This window comes from Ptychodera flava, chromosome 1 (genome assembly GCF_041260155.1).
Source record: "Ptychodera flava strain L36383 chromosome 1, AS_Pfla_20210202, whole genome shotgun sequence".
Lineage (NCBI taxonomy): Eukaryota > Metazoa > Hemichordata > Enteropneusta > Ptychoderidae > Ptychodera > Ptychodera flava.
The window spans coordinates 57,743,033-57,767,110 of record NC_091928.1 but is presented as its reverse complement, the minus strand read 5'-3'; the positions used below and the strand labels follow the sequence as shown (position 1 = coordinate 57,767,110).

Genomic DNA, 24,078 nt, shown 5'->3' with positions numbered 1-24,078 from the left:
CTCTCCCTTATGGCAAAGCTTGAATGTCACTAGATACGCTTATCAAATATTTTTTTCACATAAGTACTCTCTCTGATCGATAAACTTTAATTTTATATCGATCTACCGATGCATAAAGAAAGGCTGTGATGAACTTTGTTGTTCAAAAAGGTGATCTTTTCAGGTTTTTCTGGAATTTACAAACTCTCAAATTGATCTAATTTTTTTATCAGATATCGATGAATGTGCATCAGGTACCAGTGGATGTTCTCAAGGTTGTACGAACAGTGTGCCTGGTTTTGAGTGTTTTTGCTTCCCTGGATATCAAATTCCGTCACCGGGCTTGTCTTTTCTCTGTGTTGGTAAGTGACCCTGGACTTCATATGGCAATTATCTTCCTAGGCAATTAGACTAATCAGTGAAGCAAGGTCTGTACACGTTAAGAGCTGATCACTCTTTCTTGACACACAATTACGCGGTTTACGCGACTTCTGACCGACAACTCCCCAGAACTGGACGCAAGCATGTATATACTGCTGACAGAGAGCAAAGTAGAGAAATGAATGAAAAACATGTGTAATGGCACTGGCTGCAATAGACACTATTCAAGCAATTTATAAACGGATAGGGGAACACTCTAAGGTAGAACCTAATTTTTCGTCTGACGTGTTTACGATGATAAACTTGGCTAACGCTTTGAATGTATCAAGGTTTGACAAGGTAAGGGGTCTTCATGCACAAATTATTTTACTTCATTTAAATATTTTATTTTATAACCCATTATAAATATTTGTAAAATTGGTCAACGAAATATTAAGATATTCATCAAATACAACGATTTTTTCCTTCAGACATTGACGAGTGCGCCACCAATAATGGTGGTTGTGAAGATACATGTGTGAACAATGACGGCAGTTTCACTTGTGAGTGTGGGCAAGGCTTTGAGCTCGCACCAGACGGTCTAACATGCGATGGTATGTCTTAAAAGATTCCTGTTTTCCTGAAGAATAAGAACTTTATTACAGTGCCTGCTTAACGGTAGAAACGGATACTATGCGACGTCCCTGTCACATTGCAGTAGGGTTAAAATCGTTAATACTTGAAATGTACTTAAAATAATGCAAATTACTGCTCCGAGACAAGGCGAAAATCTTTCTCTCCTCCCTCCGTATTCTTTCTCCAAAACAGACATACAGACACACAGACACACAGGCTGAGACACACAGACACACACACACACTCTCTCTCTCTCTCTCTCTCTCTCTCTCTCTCTCTCTCTCTCTCTCTCTCTCTCTCTCTCTCTCATATCAAGTAGTCTTATATTAACGAGTCTGTTCCTGCATTTGTTTTTCAGATATTGACGAATGTGCCACTGCAAATGGCGGCTGTGATCAAATTTGTAACAACAATGAAGGGTCGTTCAGCTGTGACTGTAACCCGGGATATGAATTGCAACCTGACGGCGAAAGTTGTCAAGGTAGGTTTTGATAAATAAACTTTAATGAATCATAGGTAACATTGAAGGCAGTCTTTGTTCACTTAGAAATACTAGTAGGTAGAGTTGAAAGCTTTATTGAAGAAATTTTGAGCAAAACTTTAAGTCTTTCTCTTTCGAGGCGTATACTACCTTAAAGGGACATAAGCTGTAACTTGTGGCAAGTTTTTCAGTATTCTGCTTCTGTATATCAACTACCGTGTCTGACCCTAATTCGTTTGTCATGCAGAAATTTCGAGTATTCTTTTTGTCAACACAGCTTGTATGTGTGTAGTGATCATTGTTTATTGTTTACAAATGAATTCTAGTCCGGACTTGAAAACAATTTCAACAATAACAATGGAGATTATACTCATATAGGTTGTGTTGATATGCTAAATACTTGGCATTAAATTACAGTTTAGGGATTCATGCAGAAAGTGTAGGGAAACCACAAAACAAAAGTTCTGAAAAAGTAGTCAAAAGATACAACTTATGGAGCTTTGACGAAAGACTACTCTACACTGCTTTATAGGAACTGTTTGTTGTTCCTTGACATCCAAGTACGCAATTTTCGCTACTTATGATGCAAGTATTCAAACATTCTGCTGACAGAGAACAAAGTGTCGGAGTGAATTAATAGCATATATAATGGCACTGGCTGCAGTGGACACTATTTAGACAATTTATAAACGGAGACAGGGACAGTCTTAGGTAGAATCTAGTTTTTTATTTGATGTGTGTATGACGGAAAACTTGGCTGACACTTTGAATGTATCGAGATCTGACAAGGTAAGGAGTCTTATGCATAATTTATTTTACTTCATTTAAATATTTTATTTTATTACCGAATATAAATATCTGTAAAATTGGCAAATAAAAAAAGATATTCATGCAATACAAACGATATTTTCCTTCAGACATTGACGAGTGCGCCACCAATAATGGTGGTTGTGAAGATACATGTGTGAACAATGACGGCAGTTTCACTTGTGAGTGCGGGGAAGGCTTTGAGCTCGCACCAGACGGTCTAACATGTGATGGTATGCCCTAAAAGTTTTTATTCTCCTCTTGAAGAATACTTCATTACTGTAATCATCAGTGAAGGTATAGAGTAACTCTCAAATAACATAACGGTTGTTAAAGAGCTCACCGTTGGTGGATACTTCATTAATGTAATCATCAGTGAAGGTATAGAGTAACTCTCAAATAACATTTTCGGTTGTTAAAGAGCTCACCATTGGTGGATCTAGTCACTGCCAGCATTTTCAGATCAATCTAACAGCAAACAAAAGTCTTGTAACGATTCTGTCGATTTAACTGGTTCCTGGCTATCGTTTAAATGAATTTAACATGCTTGTTTTAAGCAATATGATACAGAACATTACAAAATTCTAGCAAAGCACATCTAAACTGTTCGTTGTATCTACATGTTACATTTGATGGTAACTTGCAAACTGTTCTTCAGATATCAACGAATGCACAGATAACAACGGTGGATGCGATCAGTTGTGCAATAACGTGCCTGGAAGTTTCAGTTGTAGCTGTAACAATGGATATGAACTTCTAGGCGACGGAACAATTTGTCAAAGTCCCTGCAATTAAATCAGCATATGCTATTATTTATCTTGTCTTATTCATGTAACCAGGCGAAATGATACTAAGTTAGTTGGCTGTGCAACGCAATAGTGTTAACTCACACCGGCGTGAGGATACGTACTGTAATCCGTCCTTTCATTTTGTTATGGCGTGAGCTTTCATCTTTGGATTGGAAGTCAAAGATATTGTGATGATTTTCTCTCAACATTGATTGATTAGAAATACACGTTTGCATTAATTTTCTTGCATCACGTGACTTTCAGATATCAATGAATGTACTGATAACAATGGAGGGTGCGAGCAGTTGTGTGATAACGAGCCTGGAACCTTCAGTTGTGACTGTTTTGAGGGATATCAACTTCAAGCCGATGGCAAAACATGCCAAGGTCAGTCTGATCGATACCAGATATTGTCAATGAAACTCGTCGAAATAAATAGAATACAAGGTTCCGTGTTTAGTTTTTTAGTAACACACAGCAAAGTGATATGGAACGGCAACGAGTACACATCAAAATTTGCCTTTCATTATTAGTGTTGATTGTTTACTTTATTATGAAATTATGGAACATTGGTAATACCCTTTGTTGTGCTGGCTTTGTGTGTTCTGTTGTGAACGAAATTTTCATCATTTGTTTTACTTGTAACAGCTGTAGTTAAGAAACCAGCCGTAACAATACCCACGAAACCCTAGACACCAGGATCTATATCACAACTATCTAAACCGTTAACAACACTATATATATATATATATATATATATATATATATATATATATATATATATATATATATATATGTACACACACACACACACACACACACACACACACATATATATATATATATATATATATATATATATATATATATATATATATATATATATATATATATATATATATATACACAGAAACAGAATTAGTAAGATAGTTAAAGTCTGCAGCAATCTTGTAAGATAGTTAAAGTCTGCAGCAATATTATCGGAGTGCATCTATCGAGTGTGATAAAATATGCAGATCCCGATATGCTTTAGAAATGACAAGAAAATCTTGAATTTAATTTCTTTCTTTTCAATAGTTTTTCGTTCGTAAATCTGTTTTTCTTCCATATATACGTTTTCTTATTTCTACAGAGATAGCGTTCGGTCCAATTACTGTGTGCAGGCAATTTCGATTAATCTTGATGGATGACGTCACATTCACCGTCGCAAAGAGAGGTTGTAGGGCTAGCGACTCGTCTGTGGCTAGAATATCAAACCAAAAGACATCCAATAGTCTTAGCACTTATCTGCAAGGCATTGATGCATCGTTTACTTTGGACAAGTTTTTGACGATAGCTGAATGCCCTGAAAATGGCGATACGGGTCAATCAAGTGATGACTCAAATGAATTAAATGGATACATATGTGAACAAGCTGTCATTGTGTAATTGACAAACTAGGTAAGTGATTTAATCATCTAGGCAAGACCAAACAAGTATTTTATTACAAAATCTTACCAGAGATCGTTCGTTAAAAAGTGCAATGTGGTGTAGAGTGGATTTTAAGCGGTTTATATGCCCTCACCTCATATGCATATATTCAGCCATCCTTATTGGCTGATCCATTCACGTGACTAGCAGAAAAAGTGGCATAACATATCAAGTGCAGTCACATGGCCAACTAATGCGTTTTAGCATGCCGCACATGCATCCTTTCTACACGCAAAAAAACGTCGTGCATTGGCTGATACAGAGTGTAGCCGTGTCTTCAAAAAGATGTGCAGAGATAACTCTAACCGATTTAGCTTACATTTTTATGTAGCACACTTTTACAGTAGGTGTACACGACTAGGGATTGACAACACTGCATTTGTATGTATTTGTATGTATAAATTATATGGAATTTATATGCGGCGATTGAGAAATGGAGCGTTTCATGGCGAGGCAGCTACTTTAAACCTAGCTTTGACCACATTCTAGGCAAAGGTTTGAAGACGACAATTTTCGGTTGACACGTGATTGCTCGGATCGCAATTTGTTGCCTGCCATTTGGTTGATGGCAAATTAATGATATCCTGGCCTTTGATAGGATATAATCAATATTTTACCATCATGAGCACCATCCACTGGGGAGACAACAAGTTGTGATCGTACAATTGTTCTCGCTAGCATTTCTTACTATTCAAATAACCAGCGACAACAGAGTACAGAAAGTTGTCGCAGCTTGCATGCCTTCGCATAACCTTACAAAAGACGCTGTACAATGATCAATGTATTCACAAAGTTGATGAAAATTAATACTGTGATAGACAAAAATTATGGTAGAGAATGGAGACCGTTCGAAATGTATACATGTATCGTTCATAGACCCTCAAAAACGGTGTTTTGGAGTGTCTATATGGTATCGTCCTGTAGATTGTCACTGTACTTGCTCACATATCGTTCGATCTCACGATTCTTTACGAAAGCTTCATAATGACGTCACACATAATACATGTACATCTATATTCACTTAATCTCCTCTCTTTTGAATCGCAGATATCACGGGTTTCCATGGTGACCAACCAAGGACAATCATTGCGATGTTCGATCCCTCTGACTGCGAAGAAATCAAAATGGCGTTTAGCAGTCACAACTGCAGTTTATCTGAATTGATCTTCTAATTTATCTGTATTAATGATGTAGGGCAATTAGTATTAAAGTTTGTCTAAAGAAAACGTTATTTAGCGATATTTGTTTGTGTTTATTTATTTATGTATGTATGTATGTATGTATGTATGTATGTATGTATGTATGTATGTATGTATGTATGTATGTATGTATGTATGTATGTATGTATGTATGTATGTATGTATGTATGTATGTATGTATGTATGTATGTATGTATGTATGTATGTATGTATGTATGTATGTATGTATGTATGTATGTATGTATGTATGTATGTATGTATGTATGTATGTATGTAGGTAGGTAGGTAGGTAGGTGGGTAGGTGGGTAGGTAGGTAGGTGGGTATTTTAAACTACTGGGTATTTACACATGAAGCCCTATTGTGGTCTTATTGTTCAACGGGACATATAATAGGTTTGTTTCTTGTCCTCGTGCCTAGCATTTCAAAATGTATGCCGGAGCCTTTTCTCTTTGATTTTCAACCAAGAAATTATCATTGGGATATTTTGTGACGCTCGATTGTCACTCGACATTCTAATTTGTCGTGTGTACGCTCATTTTCAATACACTTGATTTTCTACAAAAACAACGAAATATTAGGGCACATGGCCGTCCAATCATAAAATCTTTGATTTCAGAACAACTAAATGGTTAAACATTGTGCAATGACCAATAGCTTACGACAGACTAATCGGAAACGGATACATTTATGATATTTTTCGGGCAACCCTCATTTGCTGATCAAGACGACACGACCCTTCTTTTAACATTAACACCATCATCTGCCAGCGTCAACTCGGTGGAGAAAACACACAATGGGAATATACACGGAGTGATACATGTTTGTTTATTCCATCGACACATAATACATTTAATTTTCCTCGGTTTCTGTGCAACGTGTGTGAGACAAAGATGCACCAGACGTTAGCATTGACGAAGCAATTAAATTGGAGTGTCACCGTACAACAAACGGCAACCAGGGCGCCTGACGGCAACCTTTCCTTTGTTTAAAATGAAAGACATAAAACGTCACATGCAATCAGTACGTTGTACGTTACAATGGGTTGTTTACAAATAAAACACTATGAAACAATAAAAGTAGACCTGAATTAGAAGGAAACATACTGCGTGGATATGAGGGCGCTTTGTCAAGGAAAGAGCCGTGTGCAGAGGGTGTCCATAAACATGATGAAGAGTGAAGTGGCTAGAGAAAGTCATAATACACATGTACATGTGCCCTGTCTGAAAGTAGTGCCTGGTTTTGAGGTGTCTTTATTACTCTTGACTAATTTGACGAACTTGAGCTTCAGATTTGAAGGCTTGGCGAGAAATCAGTTTTAGCTCCCAAAATCATATTCAATGTCGGTGGAAACTTTTGTGGAGATTCGTTATACCTGAGTTCTAGTTTTCCGACTTTAATTTGAGATTAACGTGTGAAAGACTCCTAATAAAAAGCCGCTTGATGCTTCTACGGATTTGTAAAGTAAGGTGAGGAGTTAGTTTCAAAAATTGATGTCCCTCTCAAGAAAGCAGGGACGAGTAGTCGGCCGTGGGAGGGTGTTTTGTTTTGGCCCAGGCAAAAAAGTAAGGCTTCGCCGGAGGGGGTAAACATTACCCTGATGGCCGAATTTTCCCGTTTTATCTCTCGAAATTCAAAAAGTAAACTTTCTTTGCATGTCAAGCTTAAGCATATATTCAACCTTTTTCAGACATACAATAACTTTATAGGTCAATATTTGGAAAGAAAGCCTCCACAGGTACGTAAGCTTTAATGTTGTCAAAAGCTTAGAGTATTTCATTCCTTTTAGAAGACATTTATCTACGAAACAATCGGGAATCTTCACCTAATTGATGGGGACCAGAAGGGCAAAGAATTGCATGCCGAAAACTCCTTTACTCCAGTGTACTTGTAGCGTCAATGACCCTGACTTACCTCTTGTCAATCCAAAGTGCAGAAAATTTTCTGATTTGTTGCTTATTTTTGTGCCCTGTCAGAACTTTTTCCAGTGTTGGTGGATCCTTTGTATAGATGAGTGAGTTGACTGACAGGCGGAGGGCTTTCTTTACCCACGAAGATAGTCCGAAACTTTGTGGAGATTACATGTAGTTATTTCACTGTCACGCGGAGTACTTTGGTTATCCATAGTCGGCAGGGTAAATTGTACCTGAGTTCTAGTTTTCCGACATGCAGTAATTCTTGTTTAACTTGATATTAACATGTGAAAGACAAGTGATAAAAAGCTGCTTCATCTTCTACGAATGTGTAAAGAGAGGTGAGGAGTTGATGTCAAAAATTGTGGCTGCTTTCAAGAAAGCAGGGGCGAGTATTTGGCCTTGTGAGGGCGTCCTAGGGTAGCCAAGGCAAAAATAAGGCTCCGCCTGAGAGGGTAAACAGTCCTTAAATGGCCGAAATTTGCCATTTTTTCCCCTCGGATTTCAAATAAGTAAACTTTCTTTGCATGACAATCCTATATTCAAGCATACATTTGACCCTTTTCCGACATAACAGCGCTTACAAGGTGAATACTTGGAGGAATAGGCTCAATAGGTAGGTAAGCTTTAATATAATGCTGTCAAAAATTAGAGTTGTTGCATTCCTTTTAGAAGACACTTACCTACGATACAGTCGGGAATCTTCACCTAATTAATAGGGACTAAAAAAGGCAAATAATTCCATGCCGAAAACTCCTTTAATCTAGTGTACTTGTCGGGTCAATGACCCTGAGTGACCCCATGTCACTCCAAAGTGCAGAATATTGTGTTTTGTTGCTTGTTTTTGTGCCCTGTCTGAACTTTTCGTAGTATCGGTGGATCCTTTGTATAGGTGAGCCCGTACGCACAATAGAAATGTAGAGAAGGCAGTAGAAGCAGCAACAAACATCTTCAATTTTATTTATCAATGACAATATCAGTCGCGAATTCCCATAGGAACGGTTGGAGGTCATCATGAGTATTTAAGGGAAACAATTGACAATATAATGTTGACAGTGATCTGTGTTTTTGAAGCAACTTCTAACTTTAGAATTTTACATTTCAAAAGTAATTCCTTCACATAAATGTCTGTCTACGTGCAAGCGTTTATTGCTGACAAAATCGTTCTGAAAGTAACTGAAGATGAACGCTTCGTCTGAAATCACATTAAAAGGAGAATGTCACGGTGAGTCAACGCATTTCAGTTACTAACTTTCGATATTCCGGACCGTTGAGATGAAAGCGCTGGCAGAAATGAACTTGTAAGCTCCGTTCCTTATCTTATCACGTGATAAATACGTTAAATTTTACAATTTTCTAGAAGACAGAAACTGTAAAATGTATTTCAGATCACTTCGTAACTTGCCAGTAAAATGGGTACGGTGGAAAAAACTACGATTTCAGTTAATAGTGCTACCTGCAAATTTCCTTCGTGTACTTAAGCTATGCAGACACAAACTACAGGTGCACCTTCTCTATTTTACTTTCCTATTTCTGCAAAGATAGGAAATAGTCAAGACACCGGCGTCACTAAAACCACTGTTATAGTTGGTTGTAGCTGTTTTGTGTCAGTATAACGCAGAGTGGAAATAGCGTGGAAGAATACGTATCAATAATGGTCCAGATCTGTAGCGGGGAAAACCATACACCGTGTTAGAAATTGCTGAAAGGGCAATATGTATAGACGACATAGAGAATTGACTTCTTTCAGGTAACTGGTTTCGATGATACAGCATTTGAGTGTAGGCATTAGTGTTTCTGCCATTAAACCAAAACGATGGCGTGTTGGTTTTAATTCAATTTTCCGATTAATTCGCCGTATACGAGGAAAAACATCATGATGCGTAAATGTTATCATTTCTGTCGATAAGCAGTGAGTGCAAGACACATCGAAACTCTAAATATTTGCAATTTCAAGTACAAATCTACACTGCCTGTGGTTCTCTACCAACAACGCCCTACAGTGTACAATTTACATCGAAGCTTTAGCACCATTCAAAATACACTGTAGGTAAAACGGAATTGCAATTGCGATTGCTACTTAAATGTTGCTGCAAATTGTCGTCGCGGATTGCGTCTCTTTTTAGACAGTCACCCCGACCGGCCGGATCCGCAACAACCGCTCGATTCGATCCGTATCCAGGCAGATAAGACTGATTGTGGCTTGTCATTATTCCTAACTGTATTGGTATCACTGAGTCAATGGTTAAATTCAGACAAACCTTGAAGCATTGATTTCCAAAATAAAGAACAAAAAATAAAACAATATAACATAGGACACATAATAGCATTATAAGAAAAGTCGGTTGTAAGCTTATTATTGAAAACGCCCAACCTCATTGACTTCAGCACACGATCTCCAATGTTTCCTGAGCACATGCGAAACGAGCTCGAGGTATCGCTTGTAAAGTCACATGACACAAAATACTGACTTCAATTGGTCAAAAAGTGACGGGGGATCGTCCAAGGATTACATCACTCTCAGTGAAACAGTAAATTACTTACACAAAATCGTGTCGAAATATCTATTGTTCAATGTGTTAACACAGCCCATATGTGACTGCTGTCGAATGTTATCGTCAATATCTCAATTTTAGCCCTGGCTTGAATTAATTTGTCGACAGAGAAATTGAATTTTAGCATGGCGTATTATATTTGTAAATCAATTTGGCTGATGAATCAATTTGGCTGATGACATGAATCATCATATTGGGCTAGATTGGACGAAATTTTGTTAGGAATTATAAGCAGTACTTCTTTGAAGTCTTAAATCTTCACAACAACAATCATACACGTCACAACAACAATCATACACGTCACAACAACAATCATACACGTCACAACAACAATCATACACGTCACAACAACAATCATACACGTCACAACAACAATCATACATGTCAAAATTATATCACGACCTTTAATTGTCAATAAATTTCTTCAATATCACTTAAAACTCTCAAATCATCTATTTAAAATTTAAAGACCGTAAATTAAAAAGGAAATTGATGCAATTATGATTTGCACCAATAAAACAACATTGCATGAAGCGTTAGAATTGCGTAAATCCCTGAATCGAAGAGCGTTTTTTGCTGCCCATACGGACACCATCCGTGCAGGAAATTACAAACAAACATTGCATTATACCAGGATCCAAACTGTTCCAGCTTACTGACGTCTTACTTCGCTGTGAAAATAGGAATCAATCATTTCCAATTACTCAAACATATTTTCGAACAGTTTTTGTGATAAATGGTTATCAATGCAAAGTGAAATGACTTTTGCCAAGGTGTGGAAGGTTGACATTCACATCTCAATGTAATGATTAACAGAGAAATGTGATGACCAATTGGTTTAACAGAATTGATTCCATTTTTGTAAGAAGTTTAATCAAACAATCAATGGTTGTCACACCATACGGCATGTCAAGCTATTTGCTTTTTCGTAAAGCTAGGTATTCAATAGCGATACCTGGATTTTGTATAAAATGGAGACGGCCACTTTGCCAACCATTTACACCAAACATCATTTATTCAGACTTCAGAGGACCGCAGAATTCTCTGAACTTTCTCCAGCACATCGCAAAGGTGAGTTCAAATGTCTCGTTGACGTTCATATCAGTTTAAGGGGTATGAGTTGTAATAGAGCGGGGTATGTTACAATTTTATAGGAAGCCTTTACTCGTTTAAGGACTGCAATTACAATCATGCATAAACTGTTGACGGATTGATGCAGTATAGGGTCTACTTTGCTCCCCGACAAGATTATTTGACAGTTCATTGGTTTTAAAAGCACGGCATCAGTCTCAACACTGAAAAGAACAAATCTTGACAACAGTCGTTTTCATTCAGTATGGGGTTTACTATGGACGACTTACAATATATGCCAAGCCTTTTGAAAATGTCGACAGCTATATTCATGACATTCAGTGAAAATTTAAACCATCTATTATATTCTCGAAAATCTCTACGTAAAAGTTACCCTTTGGCAAAACATACATGGCATTAATGAAAAATAGTTCCGAAACAAAGCAACATAGAATATCAATTTTCAAGTTACACATTTATAAGGATCAATTCCATGACATTGTTCTCATAGGAGTATACGTCTGCCATGACAATGATGGAACAGATGTGTGTATATCTGATATGTTGTATTCTGTATGCACTTATACACCACACACAGGTATGTTGTAATTTGATACTGTTTAAGTTGGAACCTGTCTTTGTCGCAGATCTCACAATCGTATCTCCCGGAGTAAATGCATGTTGGTGATTTCACATTTCGAATATCGACAACTGTTTAGGTAATATGCACTCTTTTAAAACATTCCTCTGTGGCTTGTGATTTGTATCATTAATCATTAAAGTTGCACAGTTTAAAGTTTATTTGAGAAGAAAACATGTGCAAAATAGTGCTTTAGATTTGAAGGTGCACACACTAAATTCAACAAAAGCAAGTTTTTGATATTATTAACAGGGACAATGTCCAGGTATGTGTGAACAAATCTGTAATCTTGATGGAGCTGGTCAGCCTGTATGTAGCTGTTTACAAGGTTTCCAACTGCAACCTGACATGTTCAGCTGTGAAGGTATGTCTATTGAGTGACAGTGTTTTCTGTCCCAGTTTTATTTGTTTCATAAGATAAAGATTTACATCGACAACAATGTAGTAAACACAATGGAACTTTACAAGTACTGTAACGAATAAATAAATAAATAAATAAATAAACAAAGCTTGAATGAATTGCTAACAACCTGATACACATACTTACAGAGACCGATCTTTTGTACACACACACAAGCACATACATACATACATACATACATACATACATACATAAATACATACATACATACATACATACATACATACATACATACATACATACATACATACATACATACATACATACATACATACATACATACATACATACATACATACATACATACATACATACATACATACATACATACATACATACATACATACATACATAGTGTCAGAGACGATCTCTAAAACTTGCTGAGACAATAGAGTAGAGAGTAAAGTCAACAAGTCAAGAAAGCAGACATTGAAAGGGAGCTGCCCGATATTTCGACATCGTTGACGGACAAAGACATAACCATTATACTCGGACACACGTTCGTTTAACTCGACTTTGTCCGCATAATTGTAACTGCAAAATATTGACATTTCTGGCCAGTACAACAATATAAAGTTGTCCGGTTGTTCTAGAATTCATTACCTCTCACTATAATCAGATATCGATGAATGTGCATCTGGTACCAGTGGATGTTCTCAAGGTTGTACCAACAGTGTGCCTGGTTTTGAGTGTTTTTGCTTCCCGGGATATCAAATTCCGTCACCGGCCTTGCCTTTTCTCTGTGTTGGTAAGTGATCGTGAATTTGCTGTCGCAATTACCATGTCCACTAATCAGTCGAGCAAGGCTTGCACACCAACTATATGCTTTATAGGAACTGATTGTTTCTCCTTGGCATCCTAGTACGCAATTTACGCTACTTATGATGGACAACTTCCTAGAACTAGACGTATGCAAGTATTCAAACATTCTGCTGACAGAGAGCAAAGTGTCGGAGTGAATTAATTGCATGTATAATGGCACTGGCAGCAGTATTCTTACATAGAATCTAGTTTTTTACTCAATGTATGTACGATGGAAAACTTGGCAAACACTTTGAATGTATCGAGATCTGACAAGGTAAGGAATCTTATGCATAATTTATTCTATTTCATTAAATATTTTATTTTATTACCTAATATGACTATCTGTTAAATTGGCAATTAAAAAAGATATTCATCCAAAACAAACGATTTTTCCTTAGACATTGACGAGTGCGCCACCAATAATGGTGGTTGTGAAGATACATGTGTGAACAATGTCGGCAGTTTCACTTGTGAGTGCGGGGAAGGCTTTGAGCTCGCACCAGACGGTCTAACATGCGATGGTATGTCTTAAAAGATTCCTGTTTTCTTGAAGAATAAGAACTTTATTACAGTGCCTGCTTAAAGGCAGAAACGGATACTATGCAACGTCCCTGTCACATTGCAGTAGGGTTAAAATCGTTAATACTTGAAATGTACTTAAAATAATGCAGATTACTGCTCCGAGACATGGCGAAAATCTTTCTCCCCTCCCTCCATATTCTTTCTCCAAAACACACACATAGAGAAGCGCACAGAGACACACACACACACACAAACACACACTCTCTCTCCCCCTCTCTCTCTCCTCTCTCTCTCTCTCTCTCTCTCTCTCTCTCTCTGTCTCTCTGTCTCTCTCCCTCTCTCTCTCTCATCAAGTAGTCTTTTATTGACGAGTCAGTTACTGCATTTGTTTACACGTTTCAGATATTGACGAATGTGCCACTGCAAATGGCGGCTGTGATCAAATTTGTAACAACAATGAAGGGTCGTTCAGCTGTGACTGTAACTCGGGATATGAATTGCAACCTGACGGCGTAAGCTGTCAAGGTAGGTTATGATAAATAAACTTAAATGAATCATAAGTAACATTGAAGGCAGTCTTCGTTCACTTAGAAATACTAGTAGGTAGAGTTGAAAGCTTTATTGAAGAAAGTTTGAGCAAAAGTTGAAGTCTTTCTCTTTCGAGGCGCCTACTATCTTAAAGGAAGATTGCTTTACATTGCTTGGTAGAACTAATTGTTTCTCCTTGACATCCAAGTACGCAATTTACGCAACGTATGATCGACAACTCCCTAGAACTAGACGCGAAGTATTCAAACATTCTGCTGACAGAGAGCAAAGTATCGGAGTGAATTAATATCATGTATAATGGCACTGGCTGCAGTAGACACTATTTGGACAATTTATAAACGGAGACAGGGACATTCTTAGGCAGAATCTAGTTTTTCGTTTAATGTGTGTACGATGGAAAACTTGGCTGACGCTTTGAATGTATCGAGATCTGACAAGGTAAGGGGTCTTATGCATAATTTATTTTACTTCATTTAAATATTTTATTTTATTACCGAAAATAAATATCTGTGAAATTGGCAAATAAATAAAGATATTCATCCAATACAACAATTTATTCCTTAGACATTGACGAGTGCGCCACCAATAATGGTGGTTGTGAAGATACATGTGTGAACAATGACGGCAGTTTCACTTGTGAGTGCGGGGAAGGCTTTGAGCTCGCACCAGACGGTCTAACATGCGATGGTATGTCTTAAAAGATTCCTGTTTTCTTGAAGAATAAGAACTTTATTACAGTGCCTGCTTAAAGGCAGAAACGGATACTATGCGACGTCCCTGTCACATTGCAGTAGGCTTAAAATTGTTAATACTTGAAATGTACTTAAAATAATGCAGATTACTGCTCCGAGACAAGGCGAAAATCTTTCTCTCCTCCCTCCATATTCTTTCTCAAACACACACAGACACACACACAGATACACACACAGAGACAGACAGACACCACACACACACACACTCTCTCTCTCTCTCATGAAGTAGTCTTTTATTGACGAGTCTGTTACTGCATTTGTTTACACATTTCAGATATTGACGAATGTGCCACTGCAAATGGCGGCTGTGATCAAATTTGTAACAACAATGAAGGGTCGTTCAGCTGTGACTGTAACTCGGGATATGAATTGCAACCTGACGGCGTAAGCTGTCAAGGTAGGTTATGATAAATAAACTTAAATGAATCATAAGTAACGTTGAAGGCAGTCTTCGTTCACTTAGAAGTACTAGTAGGTAGAGTTGAAAGCTTTATTGAAGAAAGTTTGAGCAAAAGTTGAAGTCTTTCTCTGTCGAGGCGCATACTACCTTAAAGGAAAACTGACGTTCGCATATTGCACTTCATTCATTTCGGTCACGTGACAGTAGCACAGACATTTAAAAGAGGTGAAATCACGGTCCCTCCAGATTTTGGTATGCAGGATATATTGCTCTTTGATAAGCCATTAAGTCTTGTAATTTCGGAGATAACGAATGCCTTCTCTCTTTCATGACAAACAATTATACTTTCATTCAGTAATGAGCAGTATAAATCAGGCATTAGCATAAATGTTCCTCTGTACAATTCGTTACATTTCGCCATATTAATCTTTAAAGTTGCTTGTTTCGAATTTGAAAACGCATTTATCAAATAGACTTTCACTTTTCACCTGAAAAATCTGAAAATGTATTAACCCCATACGAATTAAAAGCAATTTCCGAAAAGAAAATTGTCTTGATATGTCGGAACAAGGTGGTATTATCATACTGAGTGTGATTTTGATTAATTCTATTTTATTTCTTACTACAACAAAAATGCAATACAAGCAGCAGCGATTATGGCATTCGACTGTACAGCGCCAGCGTGTGAAAGCCAACAGATATTGACATTTTCTGCCACGTGTGGCGCGTTTTCACATTATACAGAATAATGTTTTTCAGAAGCAAAATTGACAGTCTAGTTCGACAACCGTGATGATTGTAAAGTATTATTTTTGCTAATGCCTAAAACGAAAGCAGACAAAGCGTAACTGTGAAAGGGCCTTGTGCTAAGGATGGAGGCCCAGGGGGACTTTCTCTTTGTCTAAGTTTAGAAAATGAAAAGGACGAACACAAGATGAAAGAAGAGAAACATGATCACATGATTTTATATCGTCGTATATGTCCATAAATCATCACACTAAGCAAATTTTTACCAGGGTTTCGGTTGCTGAGAACAAAATTGCAAGCCAATTGTCAGTACAAGCGTCGTTGTAAAACGATCATGATTAAAATAATTCTAAACTTCAACATTTGGCTGCAAAGGCTCATCTGCATCTTTCACACTTCTTACATCTTTCACCGAACGGCCCAGCAAAGCTTGGTATTTTATATATTATTATTCACAATCCTCCCAAATGCTATTGCAACCTTGACCTTTGACCGTGCTGTACTCCCATAATAACAATGGTTCATCTTACCAATTCTTTTGTTTTCGGGTAGAAAGGTTTACTGTTTATACCCATGTCAATCCTGTTATTGTTACTTGTAAATAACCGTACTTTCCATGACGGTTCCGCTTAAATTTCTCTGTAGATGTGTAATTGCCATCTTACCTATCTTATTTTTTCTGAAGTTTTCTCTTGCTGATAGTCATTTTACTACCGAGAGTTTTTATGTTTGTCAGTCTCTGTTGTTACTTGTTTAGTGCCTTTTTTTAATTAGTTTCTGCATGTTGTAATTTGTCTTTTTCATGTTTTAATTTTTCTCTGTTTGCATCCAGTTATTGGGCTATGCCTGTTGGATGTCAGAATGAATAAATAAAAAAAGTTTATTTTTCTACCCATTTCGTTTTCCCTCAGCTGCAGGAACCGGCCTGTGTCTCCAATATAACCCTCCGCTGTGTGACAGGAAACGATAGATTTGAACAACTCACGAACTTTACGTGGAACAAGAGTACACTGGAGTAAAATATGAATAGTCAGAGACTCGCTTTTTATAAGGAACTGATATACGAATAAAAACGAACAAACAAACATGTATCATGAATATATAGCAAGAAATCCGTAAAGAAAGCAGCTATGGAATAAACAAACGTGAAATAGAATAGATAAGTGATGTCTAGCTGAGGAGACGTATCGATTAGTTTATCTTAGAAATCTTGCTATCTTTCTTTCACCGGTGAACGCAACTGTTACTCAATCATGTCTACTCAATAAGTAGCACTAATCATGACAATCACACGATTTAGTATGAAGTATGTGATTTGCTAACTTCTTTATGAATTGTATATCCCATCGATTGTTTTATATTTAATGGCCTGATATGACATTTATTCGACATTTTAACTTGATCTATCACGACGTATGTGTTTATATATGAATATTATTGAATAAAGTAAAATGTGTTATAATTTGCACAAGTTTAGTGTTCGGCAATCGTGCTTGACGAATATAGAACTCAGAATAAATAGGCCGTGCTCAGTGAGTTTGCGCAGCGCACAGGGCTAGTATATTTCACATCATGTTCAGTGATATTACAGATAGAACATGACAACTTCAGTGTGAAACATTTTAGTGTTTGTTATTTTTGATCCCCAATTCCCTTCAAAATGGCAAAGTTCTTAGCATATTTACAAATACCGCATACATCCAAAGTTATTATATGAGGAATGAACATATTCTATAATTATCATATGATTTTTAAAGGTAGGGGAATCGATCCCACGGATCGAGTTTGTTCTAGGTGTCATAACCTTTTGTTTTCCATTGAAATTGTAATCTAGTAAGTAAATTTCCTGGCAAGACAATCTGTCGCCTGAACCATGCCTTTAAGAGGGTGTGCTAGAAGGATAAGCGCCCTCAATGGCGATCTATGAGTTTGCTGATACCAACGTCGGAATACGCCAAAATCACGTTCGGTCATAAAAAATCACGTCTATTTCCATTCCCAAAAAAGTTACATATAAAGAAGGAAGGCAAACTAGGGAAAGGCTAGAAAGGCGACATTATAGAGGCAGAGATATCAGATCCAAAAATAAAATATAAGCCTGTCAGGTACATATATACTTACATTGATACTTGTAAGTTTACTTACTGCAGTCGTAAATTATAAAACATTTAAAAATAGAAAGTTGCACACGACATGAAAATATCTCCAAGGCAATCTTGGTCTGAACTTTAAAATTTTGCTTTCTTTATTTTCCCGAAGCTACCTTCACTTTGATAAAGAACAATATTTATCACGCACAGTACATGTTAATATGACATACTAAACATATTACACTTTGGATCATAAAGTGGCGGTCCTTCAAATTCGATTCTAATCATTTTAATGGAAGACAGAACCGTTCGCTTTCATTCTTGCTTAATAAGATGAATTAAGTGAACCTATAATATTTGTGAATCATAAAAAAGTTTTAATAACAGACATTCAGGGTGCTTATATTTACCAGCTGCTCTCATTTTAAGGACTCCGTGTTGTAATTTCCATTCGCTACTTAGTATTCTGACAGAAATTCCTGACGACGTTACACGGACACACACTCTCTCTCCCCCTCTCTCTCTCTCTGTCAAGTAGTCTTATATTAACGAGTCTGTTCCTGCATTTGTTTTTCAGATATTGACGAATGTGCCACAGCAAACGGCGGCTGTGATCAAATTTGTAACAACAATGAAGGGTCGTTCAGCTGTGACTGTAACCCGGGATATGAATTGCAACCTGACGGCGTAAGTTGTCAAGGTAGGTTATGATAAATAACAACCTGATGAACATAATACAGAGACCAACATCTTGTACATACATACATACATACATACATACATACATACATACATACATACATACATACATACATACATACATACATACATACATACATACATACATACATACATACATACATACATACATACATACATACATACGTACGTACGTACGTACGTACATACATACATACATACATACATACATACATACATACATACATACATACATATTGTCAGAGACGATCTCTAAAACTTGCTGACACAATACAGTAGAAAGTAAACTCAGCAAATCAAGAAAGCAGACATTGGAAGGGAACTGCCCGATATGTCGTTGACGGACAGAGACATAACCATGATACTCGGACACGCGTTCATTTAACTTTACTTTGTCCGCATAATTGTAACGGCAAAATATTGATATTTCAGGCCAGTACAAAAATATAAAGTTTTCCTGTTGTTCTAGAATTCATTAACAGTCAGCTCTAATCTAATTTTTCTAATCAGATATCGATGAATGTGCATCTGGTACCAGTGGATGTTCTCAAGGTTGTACCAACAGTGTGCCTGGTTTTGAGTGTTTTTGCTTCCCGGGATATCAAATTCCGTCACCGGCCTTGCCTTTTCTCTGTGTTGGTAAGTGATCGTGAATTTGCTGTCGCAATTACCATGTCCACTAATCAGTCGAGCAAGGCTTGCACACCAACTATATGCTTTATAGGAACTGATTGTTTCTCCTTGACATCCAAATATGCAATTTACGATACTTATGATCGACAACTCCCTAGTAATATTCTGGGATGTGATGAACGCAAATCAAAAACAAACCCCTAGAACTCTTGATTTCATGGCAAACACGTAAACATGAAAATTCGGTGAAACTTGTGTAAGTAGATCTTAAAGTATTAGGCTAACTTTCGCTTTATACCCAAACTAGCGTGATGGTATAATAGGTTTGATTTAGCAACCTACAAGCGCAGTCACAGACCATCGTGTTTTAGGCTAACATGTAATAGGGACCAATTAACGATGAATATAGGTACTAGGTCCCTACACAAATTATAAGAAGAAACGGAATAACTCTCACCACAGGTGGATATTAATGATCAAAAATGATTTGAACAGATTCAGAAGGTAGGGTTGTTAAGGTTACGGTTCGGGTAGAGTAACCGTGTTCAGGGTTTAGGGTTGAGTTGACTTTGGGTCCAGTTGACTGGGTCCAGTTTGTTTTTGGCCCAATCGTCCAGAAACCGCCACTGCAAATGGCGGCTGTGATCAAATATGTAACAACATGGAAGGGTCGTTCACCTGTCACTGTAACTCAGGAAAAGATTCCTGTTTTCCTGAAGAACAAGAATTTTATTAACAGTCCCTGCTTAACGGTAGAAACGATTACTATGCGACGTCCCTGTCACATTGCAGTAGGGTTAAAATCGTTAATACTTGAAATGTACTTAAAATAATGCAGATTACTGCTCCGAGACAAGGCGAAAATCTTTCTCTCCTCCCTCCATATTCTTTCTCAAACACACACAGACACACACAGACAGACACACACACACACACACACACACACACACACACACACTCTCTCTCTCTCTGTCTCTCTCTCTCTCTCTCTCTCTCTCTCTCTCTCTCTCTCTCTCTCTCTCTCTCTCTCTCTCTCTGTCAAGTAGTCTTATATTAACGAGTCTGTTCCTGTATTTGTTTTTCAGATATTGACGAATGTGCCACTGCAAATGGCGGCTGTGATCAAATTTGTAACAACAATGAAGGGTCGTTCAGTTGTGACTGTAACCCGGGATATGAATTGCAACCTGACGGCTTTAGTTGTCAAGGTAGGTTATGATAAATAAACTTAAATGAATCATAGGTAACGTTGAGGGCAGTCTTTGTTCACTTAGAAATACTAATAAGTATAGTTGAAAGCTTCATTGAAGAAATTTCGAGGCGCATAATATCTTAGTGGAAGACGAACGTTCGCATATTAGACTTCATTGCAGGACCAAAGTGAAAATAACTTTTTAACTTTTCTGTGTTATCCCAGCACTTTCGTGTTTGTCTTATTCTTGTTTGTATTGTATTTTTTTTAAATGGCTAAATAAATCTATTCAAATTAACCGTGGTCACGTGACAGTAGCATAGGCACGATCATTGTATATCCCATCGATTGTTTTATATTTAATGACCTGATATGACATTTATTCGACATTTTAACTTTATTTATCACGACGTATGTGTTTATATATGAATATTATTGAATAAAGTAAAATGTGATATAATTTGCACAAGTTTAGTGTTCGGCAATCGTGCTTGACGAATATAGAACTCAGAATAAATAGGCCGTGCTCAGTGAGTTTGCGCAGCGCACAGGGCTAGTATATTTCACATCATGTGACCATGAAAATGAATCAAGGTCATATCGTTCTGTACCTCAATTTAGTGTTCAGTGATATTACAGATAGAAACATGACAAATTCAGTGTGAAACATTTTAGTGTTTATTATTTTTGATCCCCAATTCCCTTCAAAATGGCAAAGTTCTTAGCATATTTACAAATACCGCATACATCCAAAGTTATTATATGAGGAATGAACATATTCTATAATTATTATATGATTTTTAAGAGAGTGTGCCAGAAGGATAAGCGCCCTCAATGGCGATCTATGGGTTTGCTGATACCATCATCGGAATACGCAAAAATCTCGTTCGGTCATAAAAAATCACGTCTATTTCCATTTCCCAAAAAGTAACATATAAAGAAGAAAGGAAAACTAGGAAAGCCTTAAAGGAAACATTATAGAGGCAGAGATATCAGATCCCAAAATAAAAATATAAGCCTGTCAGGTAAATATATACTTACATTGATACTTGTAAGCTTCAAGTTACTTACTGCAGTCTTCAATTTAACATTTAAAAATAGAAAGTTGCACATGACATGAAAATATCTCCAAGGCAATCTTGCTCTGATCTTTAAAATTTTACTTTCTTTATTTTCCCGAAGCTGCCTTCACTTTGATAAAGAAGAATATTTATCACGCATAGTACAAGTTAATATGACATACTAAACATATTACACTTTGGATCATATTGTGGCGGTCCTTCAAATTCGATTCTAATCATTTTAATGGAAGACAGAACCGTTCGCTTTCATTCTTGCTTAATAAGATGAATTAAGTGAACCTATAGTATTTGTGAATCATAAAAAAGTTTTAATAACAGACATTCAGGGTGTTTATATTTACCAGCTTCTCTCATTTTAAGGTCTCCGTGTTGTGATTTCCATTCGCTACTTATATTCTTTACAGAAATTCCTGACGACATCATCCTTCAGATCACGTACTGCAAGAAGTACAAGATCGTTGACAAATGTAAAAAATACCGCAAGGCCCGCAAATACTGCGAGGAGAAACTCGATGGCGCTCTGGCAACCGTAACGAATCCAGCTTTGAACAACCTTTTGGTCAGCAATCTTGAAGAGCGAGACGATGCCGGCATTCTACGATGTGACAGCTTTTGGTTCAATGGAAAAAGGAGCATACGAAAAAGCTGCTTTAGAAACTTCATCTGGGGACAAAACCATCATAGTAGTATGTCTGAGGGAGGCTCTTCCGATACGGACAGAAAATGTGGCCAATTTTGGTAACTTCTTATATTGTCTTTTCACAGAGCACATCACCTTCAGAGACCTAATATCTGTACCAGATATCGGTTTGTTTTTCTTCTGGCGGAGAAAATTGTCACTTTTGCCATAATGTTAAATAGCGCCCTCTAACCTGAGTGTTTTATCCTATGATTTTCAGGTCACACCGTCGATCGTTCTGGAAGGCAGCCGATTGCTCTGACAGAAAAGGGTTTATCTGTCAATACGAAGAAGGTTTGTCTGTTTTGCAAGTTCCACACTTTTATTAAAAAGTTCTGATGGGAAAAAGCAGGGAAAGGATTACAAATAACTGAAATAATTTCCAAAGTCTTGACGTCGACATTTATTTAATAGATACAGCGTGAAATACATACATCGCCATCGCTTATCATTGATTGGAAAGTTCACAAAAATATGGACAAATAACGTTAATTCACAAATTAATGTTGATGCACAACAATAAGTTACATTTACGGCCGTAGCCCACGACTCCTCTGACAAAATTTCCTGTGGATTAGTTTTGTAGTTTGTTCGTAATTATTAGAATTTAAATTCAATGCAAGTAACTTTATCCTGGCATTCGGCTAACGTTCAAGTTGGTGGCGTAACATGTTTACTAAGTAATCTCTCCTTTTCTGTTTAATCCTCAGTCATTGACATCAGTGCATGAAGTGCAAGTGAACACTCTGGAATGGGCAAACACCGTGTTCTTCAAGACGCAATGTACCGATTAGTACGACTTGTCTTCGATATGTCATCAGGCACATTGTGTGAACCTTTTTAAATTAGTTGCAGATAATATTGTAAGAAAATATTACAAAATGTAAAATGCAAAATTATTCTCAGAATCAAGAAAACCTCTTTCGCTTACATTTATTGTGGTCAATGCATTTAGTATTCTAGTTTACGCAACAAAATCTGTTCAACAGAGTTCAAAAGGTACAGCATGGTGGAAAATAATCAGGGGCAGCCAACCCGTCTATTCTGAAAGTTTTAACCAAATGGGTTTTAATGTACACGTGCTATTCTGATGTTAAATGAATATTTGGAGCAAAAAATAATTACTGTTCGTATTCTGCCTTGCCACTACGATTTGAAATTTTTCCTTCCCGTCTATACTCTTTCCTTCCCACACTCCCCTTTGGGAAATCTCACCGCTGCCCCTCTTCCCCTCTTCCCTTAGTATCTTTCACTATGATTATTCCCTCCTAATAAGCAATTGTTAAACTCTTGACAACAAGCGAATCATACACCTGGCACGCCCATTGGAGCTTTTTCAAGTTCAAATTGCCTGGCAAGCAAGATATTTCCCAGCTAGCTAGTGACGAAAAACTACCTGCCTACCCGATAAGAAATCGCCATACACCTATAATGTCCCTCTTAATGTTGTTCAAGTTAAGGCCTCTTACACAGACGATAAATTAGAAATGGCCATGCCCACTCATTATGTTATGTTAAAAATAACCTTTGTAATGAGCAAGACATTACTTGAGAGAAAAGAACATGACAAATTCATCTATATGTGATAGC

General features: G+C 37.1%; 1 protein-coding gene and 1 long non-coding RNA gene across 2 annotated transcripts; both read left to right on the top strand.

Moving 5' to 3' along the window:
* Positions 1-9: 9 nt before the first annotated feature.
* Positions 10-22,551, top strand: LOC139145919 (fibulin-1-like). The gene is made up of 5 exons (XM_070717368.1): positions 10-25; positions 213-341; positions 831-953; positions 1,334-1,456; positions 22,214-22,551. The coding sequence occupies exons 1-5, from the start codon at positions 10-12 to the stop codon at positions 22,549-22,551; spliced, it is 729 nt and encodes a 242-aa protein (XP_070573469.1).
* Positions 12,942-14,166, top strand: LOC139144070 (uncharacterized). Its single transcript, XR_011554732.1, has 3 exons — positions 12,942-13,066; positions 13,521-13,643; positions 14,047-14,166. It is a non-coding gene; the product is annotated as an uncharacterized lncRNA (long non-coding RNA).
* Positions 22,552-24,078: the final 1,527 nt, after the last annotated feature.